At 44.9% G+C, this 21,331-nt stretch overlaps 1 protein-coding gene across 2 annotated transcripts; it reads right to left on the reverse strand.

The window, feature by feature from the left end:
* Positions 1 to 542: 542 nt before the first annotated feature.
* LOC134518521 (transient receptor potential cation channel subfamily V member 2-like) lies at positions 543 to 13,666 on the reverse strand. 2 transcript variants are annotated; one of them, XM_063341404.1, is made up of 15 exons: positions 13,394 to 13,666; positions 12,606 to 12,739; positions 12,089 to 12,241; positions 11,249 to 11,389; positions 10,474 to 10,772; positions 9,908 to 10,084; positions 9,305 to 9,463; positions 9,080 to 9,175; positions 8,453 to 8,523; positions 7,584 to 7,749; positions 6,779 to 6,845; positions 6,388 to 6,695; positions 5,869 to 5,987; positions 4,952 to 5,046; positions 543 to 4,188 (listed from the first exon to the last, which is right to left on the reverse strand). In XM_063341404.1, the coding sequence occupies exons 1-15, from the start codon at positions 13,630 to 13,632 to the stop codon at positions 4,058 to 4,060; spliced, it is 2,355 nt and encodes a 784-aa protein (XP_063197474.1). In that variant the 5' UTR covers positions 13,633 to 13,666; the 3' UTR covers positions 543 to 4,057. The 2 variants fall into 2 exon arrangements, with proteins under 2 accessions (XP_063197474.1, XP_063197475.1); XM_063341405.1 differs by having other exon boundaries at positions 4,052 to 4,233.
* Positions 13,667 to 21,331: the final 7,665 nt, after the last annotated feature.

A 21,331-nucleotide genomic window follows, 5' to 3' on the forward strand; every position in this document is an offset into this window, starting at 1 on the left:
CTAGCACTGAATTACTCCCAATTAGTTAATACTATCAGAGTACTATGTAGCAGGTGTTATTTGGATGCAGTGTGTTGTTATTACAAGCGCTAAATGAGCTGAAATAGCAAATGATGAGCAATCAGAAGAGGTAACTGCATAGCAAATCCTGGAAAGGGGCGGGGGGAGAAAGCCATTCCAGAGACACAGCTCTCTCTGCCCAGAAAGTGTAAATTTCCCCAGCACTCTCAGGAAAGAGTGAAACAAATCACAGAGATGCTTTCTAGTTACCCTCCAACTCTTCCTCGAAGGACTCCCCTCCCTGTGTTTAACATTTGACAACCATCCTCGCAGTCCAGAAATGCTGTAGCACTCCACATCTCACGAATCCAAACTGAAAAAGGTTACATCAAGAGAGGAACTGAAGAAAACACTCTTCGCGCTCATATTTCAGTAACAGTCAGGTGCCAGCCATGAGGCAGCCGCAGTCACACCTTCCTGAGGCTTTGCCTGGTCCCGTCTGGCCCCACTTTTATCCATGCTGCTGTGAGGCTGCAAAGTGGCACAGTTTTCTTTTAAAATGTCTTTTTCTTTCTTTTTTTTTTTTTCCAATTTTATTTTTGGTTTAGTCTCAGAGCAACAATGAAATTTCTTAAATACAGCAAAGAAAAACAAAACCGATAGCTAGCCACAAGAGCAGTCCAGCTGAGAAACCTGCCGGCTGTATCGCTTCAGAAATAGCTCTTTGCAGCTTATGTAGCCTTACATAAAGCATCTGTTCTTTGTCGGAGGCCTTTTGCTTGTCACATTTCAAAGACTCCTTTTGCTAGCTACAGAGGCAATGGAAAGTATGCTCAGTTGTAACCGGGGTCACAAAGAGATGAAGAGGGAGGGAATCAACTGAGCCACAGATACACCTCCCCAGACTGGCTTCAGCTTCAGAGCACGCTTTGGAAAAAAAAAAAAAAAAACAAAACCAAAAAACAACAAAACACAACACGGGGGAAAAAAAACAACAATAAAATAAAACATGCAAAGAATTTGAGAAACAAGAAAGTCTTGCTGCCACCCATAACCCCTGAGGAAAATGGCCTTGTGGGGAACTGGGAACCATACAAACCAAACGTGAAGTTTCTTTTAAGAAAATTACACAGACAAGCAGCGAGACAGATCCCTGTGCAATGGGGAGCACTTGGAGCCTAGCAGAAAGGCCGCAGGGAGCAATGACCAGGCAAAGTGTGCTCAAGTAGAGGAGGAGGAGTTTGGAGGCAACAAGGTCCGCACTCATCTCCCAAGCCTGCCAGGAGCCAGGCAGCTTCGACCAAATCACACAGGGGAGGGTCTGAGCATCCATAACCCTGTATGGAAAGTAACGAGAGCTGCTGGTGTCTTCTCTTCATGGCATGGCTGGACCTTCAGAGTCCCTGTGGCTGATACAGAGTAGAGAGAGGAGAGAAACTGCAGCTCCTCCTCTGCTGACATTTGCAAGAGGTTTCTCTTTTCTCAGCCGAGAGCTCTGCAAAGCCTCCCCATTTTCACAGGGGTGAGCTCGCATGCAGGTGGGTTTACCTGCTGCAAAAGGTAGAAGGGAGAGGGGACTTCATCTGTTGATCACTTCTTGTGAAAATGACTGAGGTGTTTCCTGACAAAACATCATGATCTATTAAGAGTGGATCCCAAAATCCTGTTGGGCCTTCAAAGCTATGAACCAGCTTGTAAGTTCTTCTTCTTTGCAAGGAACCGCAGACATCCCACAAAATAAACCCCAGACAGCCCTCCTGTTTGTAACGTGACCAAAAAGGGAAGTGGTTCAGATGCTGAAATGAAAGAGGAGTCTTGTGCATTAAGAATACAGAAAACTGGGAGGACATTAATCTCAACAGTGCTGACTCGCCTCTTACTGCAGAGGTGGTAACTCCTCAAAAATCTCCCTTTTTCCACAGCACAAGGAACTGTACAACAGCCTGGGCATTGCTAAAGCTTGTGACCAACCTGACATACCTCTTTGCTGCATGTACCTTTCCCTGTCTGCTGCCCATTGTCCTTCCTTCGTGGCCTTGAGAGGGCTGGGACTGGTGGTCCGTGACGTGACTGTGAAGCACAAGGACTGCCAAGGCCCCGCTTCACAGCAGACACTTGATGTTTAAGAACATTTTTGATGCAGATCAAAAGATAAACTAACACTGTAAGCCTAAGAAAGGGATTTAAAGAGAAGCAGGTTCAAGGAATGGCCGAAGAGGCAGGTTATCTTGAAAGCAAGCTGTCGCAGCCCACAGCTATCAAAAGCACTACCACTAAGCAAGATTTCTCTTTTGTTTTTCATTAAGACTCCAGGCAGGGATGGCGTATCTGATGCTGCACTTCTCGAGAATCTCAAAGTGTCCCTACCACAGCAAAGCACCAAGCACAGCAACAGATTACTATACGCCAGATGATCCTTTTGTGCAATAGGAGCACCTTGCCAAATCTTGGGAACAGTCAGGACAAAGCCATAGATGGAAAAAGCAGCTGAAGGCTTCACAAAGCAAGAAAACAGCAGAAGCTGGAGTGAGAAAAGTTAGTTACAATTCAGAGACCCAGTGCAGTGAAGTTGCAGAGGGAATTGCCCAGCACAGGGGAAGAACTCATGTGAAGTGACAGGGAGTAAGTTTTAAAAGCAATGCTTTTGCCGCCAGCCTCATGCATGTAGTAAGCAGCGGGATTAAGATGATTGCCTGCACGAGACACCTCCCAGCTTCACTTGCTCACAGCAGAAATGAGAGACAGGAGATGTTGAGTTGCATAGTCTATCTTACTGAAGGAACGGTGCTGCCAACATTTGTAGTCTGCAGCTTCTTCAGGGTTATTACTACCCATTCCCTGTATGAAAGATGCATCCAATGCAACATCAGCTGTTACGTTTTCAGATCTGACTGCATAAACTGGCATGAGGTCATGAAAAACAAGAGTTCACTGGCATGGCAGTGAGGTCAGCACAGTGCTGGGTGAAATGTAATCAGGAATTCCATAAGGCCTTACAGTTCACACTGATCACATCTATTCCTTTCTGAGAGAGGCTGAAGCTCAGAAAATATATCCACGGATGAACACTCTCCATTAAGTAAACTTGCTATATTAACAGTTTACAGAAATACTACATTATTATTTTTAAATATAGGCTAGAAGTGAGATAGCTCATTTTTATCTCTTTTCCACAGAGTTTAAAGTATGCTTCCCATCCTGCCTGAGGCAGTGTGCACATTACAAAAAGCAACGAGGTCCTTGTAATCATTTACAGCAAGACAGGATGCCCACTAAGACTGGCAGGAAATATTAATCGCACGATACATTTTGGCCCATCTGTCTCTCAGAAGCCACATGCAGGATTCTGCTGCTGTTTTCTACAGAGACAAAGCCACCTGTGAAAGTCAGATGTTTCAGAAATTCACCATGGGAAGTTACAGGTCCAGGAAACCCACATCACTTTTGTGCTCTTAAGCAAACGTGCAAACGATTTCATTATAATACTGTAAAATGGGAATTCTGATGTGGGCCAAACATCGAGGCTGCAGGTACTGACACAAAGACTCAGTATGGCTCTTGGTGACTGAAGTCCACGCATGTCTCACCGACAGTGTTTTGCACAGAAGCCAACTCCACCCTTAGCAACTTTTTATGCCTCTACAACACTCTTTAATCCAGCGCACTTCAGTGCAGTCTCTTGTGACAAAAGAATAACAGTTAACCTGTTCTTAGCCAGGTCACTCCGTCCTTTGCCTCTCTATGGCTAACAGCATTGTTTCTATACAGCTCAGAAAGCACTGCCTTCCCAAAGACCGCTCCCCACTGCCCCTGTGATCTTGCTCTTGTACCTTTAGACATAGTAATAAGAAAGTGTCAGGCAGAGAAAGTTGAGTAAAAATAGTTTCTTCAGAGGAAATTAATGATTAAAGTGCATGAAAATACTTCAAGCCACAGGCTGAACCACAGTCTTCAATGAAATGCACTTTAATACTGATAATGCCTTCAATTTTTCCAGCCACTATAGGAAGAACTACTCCTTTGAAGATGGAAGCAAGGTTGCAATCCAGAAAACCTGCTAAAGATTTCTGGTTTGTCCCTCTAGAGGCATCATCTCAGTGGCTGACAGCTGGGGCTGCAATAGTGACTGCTCCTCTGCAGCGGCCGATCTCAGTTGTTTCTGTGGCATCCGCTTCCATGACCTTGTGTCTATAGCAGGAGACAGAAAAACAGCAGCCCTTTGTCAGCAGGAAGCTGGCAAAGGGACCCAGTTTTTAGAAAGGTGCAAGTTTAGGGAAAACCCAACAAACACCATATAGTATTTTAAGTGTTGCAACCTCCCCAGTCCTAGAAAACTGGCATCTAGCAAGATACCTATGCTGGGAGAGCAGGAGACTGTGTTTAAATCCAGTGCAGCTTCTGCCCAAGCTCTGCCAGGCTGAACAAAATATTTCTAGCGACAGTAACAGCTCTCCAGTTTCCACACAGAGCTGCTTCCCAGGTGTAACAAGGAAAGCAAACATAATTATCTTACAGAGAATTTGACAAAGTCGCCAGTGTTAATACCCTGATTTGTGCAACAAAAGCCCTACGATTTTAACACTTGCAGTATGAGTGGGCGTAAATTTCAGCTTTCCTAGAAAAAGCACCACACTTCTTTTGGGCTACTGACTCAACAGGAACAGCAGCCCTTGCTTTTCTCAGCAGCGTCTCCTGCCCATTTCTACCAGAGACAAGCAGGAACGGCATCTCCTTCGTTCTCATTACCTGGTCCATACCTACTCTAATTCTTTATTTTCTCAGCTCACAAGTGAATCTGCTACTACCGAGGAATACTGTGTGGAAGCAATTTCATGAGCAAGCTGGCCTGCCTAAAATTTCTGTTACCAAGGACGTAATAACATGCCGAGAGTAGTTGCTGAGCAAGAAGCTAAAAGGACACTGAAGACTTTTTTTTCATGATTTAATTTACCTTCTGGATTTATTTCTGAATCACTGGTGTTTCCAGGGTCTTCTTTAAGAACTCCCACGTCCTTTGCCCAATTCGTCCATTTAATTTCCTCTACTCTGGAGAGACAAAATGCAAGAGACACTGATGCATGGAGCACAGCATTTCAGTCCATATCTCATTGTCCTGCAGCATCCCAAGCCAGCTCGTCCTCCCAGCACAATCCTAGTGGTTTCGCTGTGGCAACAACATGCTAGAGAGCTGCTTTTTTTTTTTTTTTTGGAGTAAAGATCTTCTAAGCTCCATGAGGTAAATATCTTCTTCCTCTGCATATTGTGTGCTGGTCTATGTTGTTTGTTTTAAAATACTCCAGTTCCTCCCAGGGAACATACTTAATACAAAGGAGAGTATTCTACTTTCTCTACATGGTCCATAGCCCGTAAGACCCTGGAGTTACAGAAGTGTTGTCTGCAGTTCTGTTCGCTGGGTGGGGAAAGGTTCACCTGCTCTCCCAGCCCCTGTATGTGAGGAATAGTGCTGCCCCCTCGTGTTGCACCCAAGCTGCATGTTCCTGAGCTAAGGGGCCACCAGCCTGCATCCCTCCCACCCACCACAGCCTGCTCTGGGCACAGCTATACCCACAGCAGCAAAGAAAACACCATTGCAGACACTGCCACCATAACCACTTGCACAGATGTTCATCAAACAGGACACCTTTTGGTGACAGCACCCCTTGGTGACAATGCTGGTGGCTCAACTAGCTCTCAAACTTCCAGCATTGCAATCACCAACCAATTTGCATGTACTCAGGAACACATGGTTGGGTCACTCCGTTGACACAGTGCTGAAGTTCCCTGTGGCAGTCCAGGGCCACCAGCTTGTGAATGACGGGAACCCGTTACTAGGCTGGAGCGTAAGAGGTAAGGGGACACCTGTCTTACCTGAAACACCATCTCTCATCTTTCTTATTGAGGCCCACTGACATGAAGCAGCCAGATCTCCTCTTCCCTCCTTGGCGCCACAGCCAGGCCTTCTCTATTTCTAGAATAGCAATAGCCCTCTGAAAGAAGAAGTCCATGTCAGAAAGAAAACAGGGCATACAGAGCCCAGCCCCTCTTTTTGATTAAATCTTCCCCAATCAGCAACTACTTTGACTTAGAAAATCATTTTGGAACTCAAACCCAAAGTGCTCTTTAGCTTAGTAGTACCGGTCAGTCACTTACTGTCTCAAGTTACTTATGCACGTGGATCTGGACTGGCTGGTAGCCAAGCAAACAGCACGAGTTTTAAATACATCTAAAAATGATGTTAGGATTTACCCTCAGAGTGGCAAATTTATGTAAAAGAGAATTTTATAGCTGAGGCTTTAGGACAAAGACAGGCACTGTCATCTCTGATGTTATGAGGCTGGAGTCGGAGCTTGGGCCACGACGTAACTGCTGAGCAGCACAGCATCTCACCTGCAGCTTCCAGACGCTTTTGCTGTAACCAGAAATATCCGTGACGGTCTCGCTCATGAGCGCAATCAGCATGTTGAGCAAAAGAATGTAAGTGAGGATCACAAAGAGAAGCAGCAGGAGCATGACGAAGTATCTGAATCTGGCATGTTCGTGGAAATCCAGGTCGCCCATCCCAATGGTGATCTTGAAGAGCTCCAGGGAGACGCTAAGCAGGCCGCCATACATAGCATGGCTCCCAGCGCTCTCCATCTGAGCAAGAGACTTGTTGTGAGAGACCGAAGGAGCATCCCCCATCAGTGTAACCAGAGCTATGAGAAAAATAGAATTCAAATCATCCTCAGAAAAATTTACTTCTTGCAGCCCAACCAACAATGTGCTGCTGAGTCCTTACCTGCAGCAAAGCCAAAGAGGAAGATCATATAAACCAAGAGGAAACGCAGCAGATCTCTCAGGATAGTCTGAAATACAAATCAGGAGGAATCATTCTTTACCTCACATGAGATCACAGGGTGATCTCCCATTCTCACACATCATAAACCAACCCCCAGTGAAAGCAAGTTGGAAAATGCTTTTACCCAGTTTAAGAAACTACTACTACCTGATAAATTTCTTCCTCAGGTAAGTGACATTAGTACTTTAATCTGAGAGCACTGCATGGACTTCTTTGTTGTTATGTTTGCATTAATAGGTTCTCTGAGACAAATAAATATCATGTCAGTTCCCTAGCATGGCTGTTTCCAAATTGTTTCAACACACACATCTCTCTCTTTTCTATCTCCATTGGGTGGTGCTGGTGGTGAGAATTCTTCCCTAGCACCTCGTTTCACCTGCTTTGTCTTGCCTTTCGAGTCCCAGACTCCTTTCTGGACCTGGAAATACTTCTCAGCCCAAGCATAATGGTTCCAGGGAACTTGCACTGGTTTTGACTGCTAGTTTTGTATAATTTTATGACAAACAGGTGTCAGCTGCTCTCACTTGCTATATAGAAAGATGGCAAACCAGGGGTTTGCTGCAATTGTACTTCCTTGAAGACCCTGATCTAATTGCCTTCTGCAATTTCTTTACTCCCAGAGTCAGTACCTCAATTCCATTTATGGTTTTCACGATCCTGAGAGAAGAAAAGTAATTGCAGGACTTCTATTAGTTCCTCACACCCAAAAGCTTTTCATACAAAGTTTTTCCCCCTGAGTACTGACCTTCTGTATCATGACACTGTAGATCCCAGTGCGCTGGAAGCCCCGAGTGTAATACAGCATGTTCACCCATCCCAAAAGCAGGGAGAACACCATCACTGCCACATAGTTTTCTGAACTGGCACCATACAGGACGGCTGACAGCAGCAACGAGAAAGCCTGAATGAAGCTGGAGAGAAGCAGAATGAGTGACACAGTGACCTACCTCACCAAAAAGGCCCATTTGCAGATCTGTGCTGTTTTGCAAGGAAAAGCGAACGCATTTTATGAGGCTACACAGAGCATATAAAGTGGCAGTTAATCAGACACACAGTTTATATAAGCAAATCCTGTTATAACCAGACCCACAAATTGTTGCAGTTTTGTTATGAACTGGTTAATCTCACAGTATGGGAACTCTGAACTGCTCGATGTAAATCACATAACTGATATTAAATGGAAAAGAATTTTAACACTTACGAACACATCCACACACATGCACGTATACACATTTCTCCTCAGGAAACTGAGAAGTTATTTTCCTTTTGACTAAATCTGAGCCATAGTGACTGTATGATTAAAAACTTGAGCTCTTTTTCTAACAAGTATATGTTCTTAACTGTGGAATAATTGAGGGTCTGACCTTTGCTGTGTTCAGCTACAAATCCAAGGACAGATCCTACCCAACAAAGTCCATGACCACACAAGAGTTATGACAAGATGCAGCAGGCAGGAGAAGCAAGCAGGGAAGGGATGGAAAGAGGAGACAGCAGCAGAGAACCGATCTTTCCTGCTCACCATCTCTCTAGCAATGTTAGGGCAACTTAGCTGCACACAGCAGAGAACCAATTTCACCCATGCTTTCAGTGTGCAAAAAACCTCAAGAGACATACATCAAGATCTCAATGCAGCTGTCAGAACACATAGTCTTCAGGGACTGGCGTCTCCTCCGCAAGTACAGACTCTAATAAAAAAAAAAATCAATGGTAGCCATTCATCAAAACAACAGGGTATGCTAGAGAGTGATTCCTGCCTGGCACAGCCTATCGCTCAGGGGAGAGGTTTACTCCATAAGCTCCTCTTCACGCTTTGATTTTCAAGATCCCCAGTTTTAGCTAGTCATCCTTCCAAGATGAAAAAAAGCCCTTATTTATAAAGGCCAAGGATAAACAAGGGCTGAATCACGGCTCAGCCCTGTATCTTTATTAATAGACTGCATTAAATGCCAAAGATGCATTTTAGCACCATAAATCACAGAAGTCTCTCATAATCACTTACTGTTGTGAGCCCGTTCTTCCTATTGCCCAGCAACCTGACTTGTGCCACCCCTATCACTGCTAGATCACACTGACACTAAATGCCTCAGAGCAGGGTTCCCTCCTGCCACCCCCTCACGCACATCCTGATGTCAGGAGAACCAAATCTGTTGCCTCAATGTCAGTGACGCTTGTTTGGTTTTTGTTTGTTTTTTTTTTTTTTTTCTTTTTCTTACAATAAAGCTAGACAAGAGATCCCCATACCTGAGCAAAAATTAGATAAATGCCTCCTAGCAAGATAATGATCAGTCCAGAGACCCACAGGAAGCCTCCAGCCGTGAACTCCACTGGAAATGAAGGCTGCAAGATAAAAACAAAAAAACCCAAAACACTGAAGACAGGCAGAGGTAGTGATGATAACCACCCCACACCTTTTAAACTCAGATACATCCATTCAGGCCTTCCCAGATAAAAGAAGATTGGGCCTACCTTTACCCGTAAGGGTTGATAGTACGCAATGGCTGTAAAGATGATCATAAATGACAAGTATGAGACAAAACTGAAGTAGAATCTCTTGGAAGCAAAAGTTTCCCATTTTTGCTGAAGCAGTTTGTTCAGTGGCTCCAAAACCACCATCTTGTACCGATTCTATGGAAAAACAAACAACAAAAATGTACCCATGTGTCAACAGGAATGCAAATTCACCAGAGGATTGGTTTTTTCTGGGTTTGAGTTCAGTGGCTCCAACTAGGCTATCCCTAAAGGTTTATTCAGTCAGGCCTTTCAGTATGAAAGAAATCATCTATCCCATAAAAAGTTACTTCTGCTTGGCTTCATCAAGGTATTTGGACACACCCAGGCTTAGGACAACCAAAGGATCAAAAATTTCTCTCATATTATAGATTATCAGAGGCATACCAAGCAGACTACAAATAATAAAATACACAAATACTTCAATCATGTGTTTCTTCTCCAGAAAAACGATCTCGTGAAACACCACATTCATTTGAAATGATTTGCATAATTATACAGCAACACTATAGATAGGCAGAAAGAACGTTGCTGCCTTTGACTTTTAGTAAAAGCGCTCACCGGTGTGTCACTGCTGTATGCCAGAATCTCCAGCACAGAGTTCTCCTCAAAGCTGTCTATCGAGGACAAGTCGTAGAGAGACACATGGATAGGTCCATAGGTCCATTCAGTGAACTTCCGTGACAGGTGCCTGTACACCGGGTCTTTGATCTCTCGTTGGATGATGTGCTTGAAGATCTGAAGAGAAACAGGATGCATACCAGAAAAACGTGTACGTAATGAAGGCGTTGAATGACACAAGTACATCCAAATCACCTTCAAATACAGGTCACCTGGCTGTCTGCATGATACACTTTGATACATCCAAACACCAGACTATCTGGCTAAAAGTGGGCAATCTACACCTTGTATCAGCTCTTCCAGGAGCAGAACCAATTTCAGTCCAGACCAGCTGTCTCGGCTGGGACAGAGCTGCAGCAGCCAGCTGAGACTCCGCAGGACACTGACATTACTACAGGCTGGGTGCAAGATGCTCCTACATCAAACCCCAGTGCTATGCTGAGGATGTATGCTGCAGTCTTCCTCATTTCTCAGTAACCCCAGGGATTCCCTGTAGTTGACTTTACCTCCACTTTGCCTGTCTTGGCAGCAAGCTGCAGAGGATTTAATCCATCATAATTCACTATCTCCTCCAGCTTCCACGTTGGGTCAAGCTTCACGCCTGCCTTCAAGATCTCAACGTATGTTGTGCTCACAAACTTGGTGTTCTCCTCAGTGTCATCTGCAATCATCACCAGGGCATGGAGGACTGTGTTGCCCTGTGTATCCTGCTCCTGGAGCCGGGCCTTCTGGTGGGGATTGTTCAGAAGATATTCCACCACCTCAAGCTGGTTGGTACAAGCAGCCAAGGAGAGAGGAAGTTCACCTGAAGAGATTAAGACAATATTTGGAGGGGAAGCAGAAAGGGGTGAAAAAAAATTTAAAAAAAGCAATTCTAGGAAAAGATATTTAGTCTATAGTTTTACCACTGGAACACAGAACAAGTTCTTTCTCAGAACCTCTAGATTCAGAAAGGGTTTCACAGTAAACAATTACTCCTTATTTCTGGAGGCAGCTGAAACACTTTCCCAGATTGCCAGTTTGGCTGAACTAACCAAGTATTTGTCCCTGTCTGAAGCCCCTCAGTTGGGATTAAACACATAAAACCAAAGATGATGGAAAACGCTCATTGGAGAGCTCAGTCTGTGAAAGGATCTTGCCATTCAAATAAGTCCAGAGCTTGATTACAGGACAGCGGAGGTGGCAACCCACGCACAGAGGGGCAAACCCAACGGAGATTCACGGCATTGCGAACAATAAGCAACAAAAAAAAGCAAAGGAAAATGTTTCACACTGACTCACCAAAATAAAAGTAAACTCCTTCTTTCTTCTTCTTGAAGAATTCACCGTGGGCTCTCGCATGGACATCGGCTCCATTCTCTACTAGAAGTTTCACTAAATCTAGGCTCCTTTTCTCTATGGCAATATGGAGTGCTGTCTGGCCTAAGGAAACAGGCAAAACCTATCACTCAGTGCCACTGTCAGAGGGAACAGGCAAAGGACTCTTCAGCAAAGCGCCATTTCAACAACTGCTGTATGTTCTGCACAGCAATCCTGCAGCCTCAGGGCTGGGCAAGGGGTGGGTGGCAATTGATGACTTTCAACAGTGTTCAATGGAAAAGCATGTTGCAAACACTGAATCAGAAGCCCCAAGACTATCAGAAATACAACACAAGACCAGGCAACTACCCTTTCCCGGCACTAGGATCCTAAGCAGCTATGAGAGGATAAAGACAACCATACACGTACGTGACTACGCTGCATGCGTGCTATTAACAGGACCCGACCCAACCATCAGAACTCATTTCTTAATAGCAATATGCTATTTCTTTTTCACTTTTAGATGTGCTTTTTAAGCTTTTCAAAGCAAATCCTCTAATATTCCTCAGTTATTAAATGCCTATCATTTCTATTTTACAGACTGAGAACAAAGTTGCCGAAGTGAAGCATAAAATTCAGGGCTGAAGAAGACGCAGACCAGAATCAGAACTAAGAGACGAGTAGGCTGTTACTGGAACTGCACCAGAACTCCGGAACTGCAGCGCTGCATAAGCTCCACTTCCCCTCTTTTTCCTTGTATCTGCACATCTCACCAGTCTAACGGGGAGGCTGCTTTGACACAGCATCAGAACAGAAACCTACCTCTGTAGTAACAATCAGAGCATGACACATTGACAAGCGGTCTGGGATTCTGTGTCTTTTGGTCTATTTCCAGCAAAAGTGGGATCGTGTCATTCTTTCCATTTTTTAAGTTCAACAGGGCTTTCATTAAGCAGGTCTTCCCAGTCTTTGCATCTAGTAGAAAAGGAGTATCAAATGGGTTGTGCACGTACTTCACGCACATCTGTATTACCCAATTCAGTGTGCCACGAAGTTAACTGTCACTGTAGGACCAAATACAATAATAATTTTAAAGGCCGTTCTCAGTATTTAATCTGTGGTAGAAGCAAAAGCCTTAGGATATATATAATTAATGGCATTCTCCATGCTCAGATGGACATTAAGAAAATAAAAGAATACACAGAGGGTTGGAGAAAGCAAAAAAAAACCCGCAAGCAGGTTCCCCTGCTTCTCTCCCACATTAGCAAGCACTGCCTCTGCTAACCCTGTTTATGCTGTATTGAACAAGATTCTACTTGTGTATTCAACAGGATTCTACCTGTGTATTCAGAATTGGTGAGAAATTTTGAGGTCCTCCGTAAGTACTCAAGTAAACCATCCAGTGCCTCGGGGCTGCCCCTTGAGACTGCGCTGAAGAGCCTGTCCCTGTCAAAGCGGTTGGGGTCCTTTTGGCTATGGAAGAAACGCGAAGCATTAAGAATTTCTGGAGAGCAGAAGACAAGAGTGTGCAATAAGTTCTAGTGGGACGGTGTAAGAAAGGAGGGAGGCAGAAAAGTTTGTCAGAAAAAACAAGTATTTTATTTTTGAGTCAAGGGAAAAATAGAGACAGTTATTTCCCAGAATTCTCTTAAGGGGCTGCTCTTTCCATCAGCTGGAGCTCTTCCCAGATCCAGTCTGATGTGCAACCCTGGAAGGCATCCAGAGCACAAAGAAAGAGAAGCCCAAGATAGCTGCAGGACCGGAGTCAGTCCCATCACATGGTGTGAAGCACCCTGTGAGCTAGTTTACATCCCTCCCTGACGAGAACAGCTCCGTTGTATAGGGCTCCAGGCTAAGCTGCTCTTACACCCGACTTGGCTTATTTGTTGCTAGTTCACATACACTCAAAATACACCACAACACACACCACAGACACACCTTTCAAGTGCAGAAGGAAAGGCCTAATATGTCCCCTTGCTCCTTTTAATTATCTCCCACCCGATTCCTATAATATTCCTGTATTGTCACTTTTAGTTCAGACTTTGATAAAGCCTATAGGCCCCCATCAGCTGGGATCAGTACAGATCAGCAGGGATCCCACCCTTGTCAAATATCCAAGTTACTCACTTGCTGACGAGTCCTGGCCGATAGTTCAGATTAATCTTGACTTTAGGAGCAAAGTCACTGCTCTCCTTCTGATAAGGTGTCTCCAAGGGCCGTGGCTCTCCTTTCTTTCCATGTCCTGATCTTTCTTCCTTTTTACTAGATGCAGGTTTGTCTTCCTGGACGCTGTCATCTGTTTCTAGCAATCCTATCAACCTGTTCCTCTGACCTGGGCCCGGCTGCCCGTTTGTGAAGTTATCCATTTCCAGCAGAGAGACTCTTGCAGATCACCAAAGATGTTCCCCGCTGGGAGACTAAACCTGCAAGGGAGAGGGAGAATTAGCACAATTTGTTCCCAAACCTAGAATGTGCATGGTGCAGCACAGACATAGAGGAAAGCACTTTTCCAGGTCCAGCATTCCTACAGTTGACTATGGGTCCCTTGAGAGAGAGATTCATTAAAACTCTGAACAGTGGGAGTACTTGAATAAAGGATCAAGGCCTTAAATAGGGTATATCACTGGTGAAGAGAAGTTCAAAAGCAGTTCATGAAATGTAGGCAACTTGTCTGCAGAACATACGAGCCCCCTTTGTGAGATGACCTCACCTGTTGGCAGCAGCACAGGCTCCTTACATAAAAGGCAAAGAAAGCGGATCTTTAGGAGACCACGATCATTGTTCTTGTCTCAGCGCAGCCAACACAGCCTAGTCACCAAGTGGCCAAAGAGATAAGCTTAACTGTAGGCCTTCTTTGGAACAGTGATAAATTTGTTCATGTTCTCTGTTGGTAAGCATTACGCTATTTCTACAGGGAAAACATATGCACAAATTATGTTCCTCTCGTGCATTCTTGCGTTTCATCCTGGGGCAAAATGAGTGGGATCTCCCCAGCGTTTGGGGCAGTTGGCTATCCATGGGAGCACAGGCTTCGAACTTCCAGCTCCACACACAGGCAAGCACAGACCCCAGCTGCCATTTGGACGCTCACAGCCCTCAGAGCCTGAACACAGCCCAGCTCTCCCGAGAGCAAAGTTGGAGCCAGATCTGCTGTACAGAGAGCATCAGTATTCATCAGAGCGCCCAGCCAGCCCGCTTCTCTCATCTAACAGGTCCTCTACTCCTTTTTTACTCTTTTGAGACATCTCTTCGTATATATCCAGATACACCTCAGATCCACACCCAATGCAAGCTATCGGTAGTCAGTATATGACTGCAGACACACACGCTTTCTGAGGCAGCAAGGAAACATCTGTGATTACTGACCTGAAGCAGAGCTTTTTTAAATAATTCCGTCTCATTCACATCTACTCCCTCCAAATGGTTAACAGGTTTTCTCTGAAGAGAAATCTCCCTTGCTGGGACTACAGCCAGACTCCATAGCCTGTACCAGAAAAGAGGTAAATTGACACAGCATTAGCATTCTGGTTTAAGATTAGGATACGGAGAAACATAGTTCTACACAGAAAACAGCCACAAAACATCTTTATGCAGCTCACAGCAAGAAATCCAAGGGCTGATTTGAAGATGAACTATTACGATAATTCAGCCACTCAGTTTAGTCTGCACTCTAATGACAAACATTCCTCTGCGTGCACAGGCACACACCCTATAATCCCATTTCGGATTTATTTCCTCCCCCAAAACACTTACTGGTACATTTGCCGATCCTTTAGAGGGCTATTTGCACTTCCATAATAGTTTGCTTGTGCTTTTCTGTCTTCCTTTCCCCCAAATCATTTCTCAGCTGCGGTTTCCATCTCTCCACAGCGCGCAAGAGAGTTATTTACTGTCAGTCTTGTACAGACACAGACTGTCTCGTTTAAAAGCAAGAGCAAAATGGTCCTAAAAAAAGGACCCTATAATATATACATCCACTTTGTGCGTCCCTAGGAAACACAGAGAGCACTCTCTGTCTGCCAGCTCAACTTTCGCTTCTCTACCCAAGAACTGAGTTGTTTCTTTCTGCAACTTTACCAAGCCATTTTGAGTAGCGCAGCACGAAAAAGCCCTGCTGTCAAAAGAGGAAGGGCACAGCACTTACCCCAAGTTGCTGCAAGCTCCACCCAAGAACTGATCTGACAAGGATTCCCAACGGATCCTTCAGAGGGTAAATAATCTCTCAGTAGAAACCAAGTCAAATACCAACAAGTGTTAATAAGCATGAAAGCAGACCCCAAATTGTTTACATCCATGGGTGAGAGTCCTCTTCTTCTGCAGAGAAGACCACGCTCATATTAGCACTCTATTGATGGCACAAAGTTGAACTCCTCCTTGGTGGTGGTCCATGAGAGAATCCCGGCTGCCTGTGAGAAGGAATAACCACGGATTATTGTTATTTACACAACTGTATAGCTTTCTGCAAAGTGAAGAAGGGCTTGCACAGGAAATGACTAGATAGATTTCTCAGTAAAAGGGAGAGCCAATGAGTGCAGTGCTCTTATATGGGAAAGCTGGCTGGCGACTGCAGATTCATAATGCTTAACCCCTGCCTGCACGTATAGAGGCGACATCTCGTGGCTTCCAACAACAGCCCACTCGGATCTCAAGGGAGGCGGCTGATTTGACCCTGACAGTGCTAAAGCCTGTCAGGGTCTAGTGCCAGAGCTAGAGATTAGTTGTGAGGTTTGTCACAAGGCTCCCTCAGTTAGCCCCAGGACAAGCAAGCATGGATCAAAACATCTGAGGTCAACTGTTTCTGTGGGAAGCCAGTTCTCCTCACACTTCACACACCCCAGTTACGAGGCAGCGCAAACCATCTGAGACAATAAACCAGCCAGAACATTACCCTGCAAAGTACACACTGTCAGCTGCTCATCACAAGCAGAGAGGCTGCACAAAGCAGCCCCAGTTCCAAAATATTTAGGCCACTGGTTACTTAATTTGCCACTGGTGTTCATTTCTAAATGGGCTGGTTCTCCAAAGGAGTGCAAGCCTTGGAGGTTCCGGGAGCACGGAGTGACCACCCCTATGACACTAATACCCATTTGCTTGTCACTTGCAAAGCAGGACCCCTGGGAAACAGAGGACGGACACTAGCCCACACCAAGTGTCTCAGCTTTTTCTCTCGAACAGAACTGATGCCCGAGGAGGCAGTGTGGTCATTATTTCCCACAGCATCAATGCAGGATGATACTGAGTGCCCACAGTCTCAGTGGCCTTCCCCAGCACAATGTCACTGCGGAGTGATTCTCATCTGTGCTCTGTAGAGCAGTGATAGGTTACAAAGCCGTTTACGTGATCCAGAGCTCATCTAGAAAATCTTATTAACTAACAAAATGGTAAAGAGCTCTTCTAATCAACAGCTTGATAGCAGGGGCACATTCCATGAGAAATATGAAAAGTTTAGTTAACCATTGGTCCAAAAACATTGAGAAGGGGTGTCTCATTGTGACATACTGAACTCCGGCTGTGCCTTTCTTCTTCCAAACCTACCACGAGCCAAGAGAGAGCCTGAAGCAATCCTCATCTGACAGGACTGCAGGATGATGTGGGGCTTCCTGGAATGTGGCTGTCACCCACAGAAACATTCCCAGATGGCTCCTATTTTGAGTCAGATGCAGGCTGCGAGATGACCTTCCTATAAATACACCTATTAAATGGTGGGGAGCCTTTTCCTCTTTCATGGTTTTGTGTGAGATCACAAGCTTATTTCTCAGATTCCCGTGTTTCAAAATTAAGCTGAACCAGGAACAACACAAAGCTAGTTATTCTGTCCAAGCGTAATGATTTATAGGACCCACAGAATAGCCTATAAAGAACAAACACATGCAGAAGAATCCACGACCAGATCTCATCTCTCCTCTCCCTCATTCAAGCCTTGCACTGATTTAGTTCAGTTTGCTTTAGTCGTGTTACACTTCATTTACTGTGATATCAACAGGCAGATTCAGGCCCGGGAGTTTATCTCGGACTTATGCGTTTAAATCCTCTTGGGCTTTTCCCCCGGCTTTCATGGGAGTCAGACAAGGAATGAAATCAGCCTGCAAAAGTGCATCACAGCAGAGCTCTTCCTGCGCATCTGGTTTTAATAGCTTACACAGAGGAAGGAGAATGCGCAGCTTGCTGGGAAAGGAATCACTGCCAGCCGAGGGGTCACCACAGCAAAACAGAGACACGGAGCTGCCGGGGGAACACAGAAACACTGGTGTGAGCACACACATGCGCACACGCTTTCACCCAGACTACACTGGGGTAAACACTTGCCCTTCCATGTCAGAGAAGAGAGAAGCAAGGCAGAAAAAAAAATACAAGATCTGCCCAAATGTGCACTTGCCAGTGACAGCATTCCGAGGTCAGTAATGGGATTATGTCACTGCTGTACCCGAGCCAGCTGAGCTCGTTATGAGGCTTAACGAGCATCTTGCCACCAAAATTTAACATCCTGATAGCTGTTAGGACTCAGGAGGAAGCCATCCAAAGCAGCATACAGGGAGAATAAAATAAGCAATTTAATTTCCCCCATCTGCCAGCTTGAATTTTCAAAAGCAACACGTGACCCTCTTGCCTTTTGAGGCTTTTAACTGAGGGAACGAGAAGGAATCTTGCAATTGCTCAGTACGTCTTGTACTGGTGAAAATGTGTCTGATGGCGCTAAGTTTCTCCTGACAGGAGACACAGGTATGGAAGCCTTAAATCTGGGAAGAGAGAAGTCAAAATTTCACTTGGGAATTAAGAGTTTAAGTCAAATCAATAATTTTCATTTCAAGGTATTATGAAATATTTTCATAATTAGAATTATTATATAATTATAGATTATATAAGAAGCAGCACCATAATTCATGGCAGGAAAAGCAATGACTGGAACCTGCTTAAACAGAAGGCACAACAGGAGGAAGACTGCTTTCTGCAAAGATGGAAACAAGCACGTTTCCTAAAATATGTATTCTCTGTTCATCTAAATGCCCATTTTTAACAAATACTGAAAAATGTCATACTCTTACAATTCATATTACGTTTTCTGTGTGCTGTAAATAGAAGATCAAAGTCACTTACGTGTGTCTGTAGTTTAATTAGAGCATTGATCTGTAGCCTCTCTAAGGGGCAGCAGCTCAAAATCATCTTCACAGGCGGAGGGGAGCCTGCAATAACAGCACACAAGGGTGGACCCATAGCTTTTCCTCCAGAACAACAGGTACACCAGCGCTTCGTTCAAACCTCACCAGGGCTGCACAGCTAAAAGAGAAAACTGTTTCCATTAAAGGTGCACTTTCACATTTGGGAAAATATCCAGCATTTTTGCAAAGCCAAACTTTTTTTCATGCATTTTTGTTATGTCAAACCCACACCGAAGGGATGAGTTTTAGCAGCTTCATTTGTTACAGTTCCACAGACGGAATCCTGTCCCTCCGGAGACACCAGCCAGTGCCCAATCTAAAATCCAAATACTCTTAAATATAAATTCCTTGACAGAACTTGACTGATAGCCCTGGGGACTCAATTAAATTACATGACAGTATTTCTGTAACTACTAGTCTTACATCATAATATTTAAAGGCTCCTATCTATACGCTTCTCAGGCCTTTGAAGGAACCGTCCACTTCTCTTACTCCTTAAATGGAAGTATCTTTCTACTTGATGTATCCCTTTCTGTAGGATTACAGCCTCGAGGAATGCTCCACTGACAATCAAAGAGCGGCAAAATACGAAATCCAACGGTAATGTTACAAAACACCACTTTTGTGGAGAAACAGTGACATCCAGTGGCCGTTAAGTAAACCTGAATCCCTGCTACTTATGAAAACAGCCTCGATAGGAAATTCTTCAAAGACGGCAAAAAGGGCTTGCAAGCATACGCTTGTGAGAATTACAGTCATTCGCTTACTCTTTGTATCAAAATATTTAACAGAGACATGTCTAATTTCAAAACTCAAGCTCCAAATAAGGCTGGTTTTGGTGACACAGTGTTGTTCCATAAATATAAAACTGCGCAGCTAAGGATCTTTGAACGCAGCTACTACACAATGCCTTCGGACCTGCAGAGAAGACTGCAAAAATACCGAGGTGTTCCCAAGGTGCCTCTGCCTGAGCCCTCGCTTTCCCTATAGGATTATGTTTAATTATTAACTTGGGGCAGTTGCTAACACAGCAAAACACCAAACGTATCCAAAATGCAGTATAACAGGGGTATCTCATTTGTCTTCTTAAAACAGAATTATTTTTTTAAAAAACACAGAAGACAAAACCCCTGGAATCTCGGAATTTTTTGTTAGAGAACAGACTAGAAATTAAGTGAAACTATAAGAAAAAAGACAAAGGCCAGTCACAAGCTCAGGTTGCAGGAGGATTAAAAGGGGTTGTCAGAATCTGCTGTCTATATGGGAGCATTTGGATTATTCCATTTTAATAGCGTACAGATTCTGGTAAAAGCCTATTAAATTCTTATTTTAGTTATGAATAGTTGGCTCTAAGCAGATTGCAGTAGCGCCGCATTGCAAGAAAAACAAATGTATCTTAACAACATCAGTCATTCATAGTGCCTGATGCCCCTCTGTCTTTTGTTCATAACTTTTTCAGTGTGAACAATGCATGTTATGCAAATTCATATTTACATTTCCTTGCAGTTTATATGCATTTCCTAAATTCACATCATTTAAGATAAATTGCAAAGATTTTTCCTTATTAATGAAGAGATCCCTTACAGTCATCTCTTCCAGCTAGTGATTGCCATCTCCCCATTAGCTGGGGGATCAGAAGCCTCGTTAAGAAGCTCCTGCAAGAGAAGCAGGAGCCCAGCACAAGCGTCCCTGTGTTCCCGCAGGGAGTCGTCTGAGAGTCCAGCTCCACACTTCACCCAGGTAGTGCCGCAATGCTACGGCTTCTGGGGATCTCACTCCTTGTGCTTTGGCTGTAAGGACGGGCTGCTCTGCACTGCTTCTATCAAGCCAAACACAGGGCTTCAGCACAAGCCCCACCTAAGGAAACCTTCCTGCAGGGCTGGGGAAAGCAGCACACGGACACATGCCGTATCACGCCATCGGCTCAGGCTGCCTACACTGGGCCCGGGCTGCTCCCCACAATCACGAAATGCCTGAACATCTCCCCCTCTTCCCACTGCTTATTATCTCAGGTGGCACACCAGACCCAAGCAGGCTCCACGCACAGACCACCCACCCACAGGAACACCACAAGGACCAGCAAGAGCCAATGGTTCAACAAGGTTTGGCTCGGGCTGAATGCAGCTGGAGTGAGCCCGCCCTGGGAAGCTGGTGCAGACCCACGCAGCCACCTACATGTCACCATCCTGGCGTCCCCGTTCTTGCAGAGCAGAGCAGGCCAAACCCCACAGATGGCTCCGCACAAAGCCAGCTCCACTGAACACTGCCCAGGGAGCCCGGGCACCACACCATGTTTGAGCAACACTTGTGCAACAGTTCTCCTTCAGCCGCTGCCCCTGGGAAAGGGCACCTGCCCCTGCCTCCAGACTTGTACCTACAGCAAACTGCCCCCCGCCTGCGTTATCTGACCAGTTCAGGTCTGTAACTGCTACCATACAGCACAGCTTAATTATTAGAAGAACTTGAGAAAAGACATCTCGTAACTATGTGCCAGAGGAGATAAAGCAGCTAGTTTTACCACGGAGCAAATCAGCATCAGGAAAAAAGAAAAGGAAAAAAAGTAACGTAAATTTACTTGGTGCCTTATCTCCTACGGACTGTAAATTGCTCAAGGAGTTCATACAGTACTGAGCAGGCAGAGGGCTGTGAGACGCGCAGTCAGAAGTGACAGAATCAGAGAACAGCTGGGGTTGGAATGGACCTCCAGAGGTCACCTTGCCCAGCCCCCTGCTCAGCCAGGGCCACCCAGAGCTGCTTGCCCAGAACTATGTCCAGGCAGCTTCTGAGTATCTCCAAGGAAGGAGCCTCCAAAGCCTCTCTGGGCAACCTGCCTAGGAGGCTAGTCTGGAAAAAACAAAGCTACAAAAAGCTCAGAATCAAGGAAAGGCAAAAGAAGCGATTTAAGAAA

The sequence above is a fragment of the Chroicocephalus ridibundus genome, chromosome 7, assembly GCF_963924245.1.
Source record: "Chroicocephalus ridibundus chromosome 7, bChrRid1.1, whole genome shotgun sequence".
NCBI classification, from domain to species: Eukaryota; Metazoa; Chordata; class Aves; order Charadriiformes; family Laridae; genus Chroicocephalus; species Chroicocephalus ridibundus.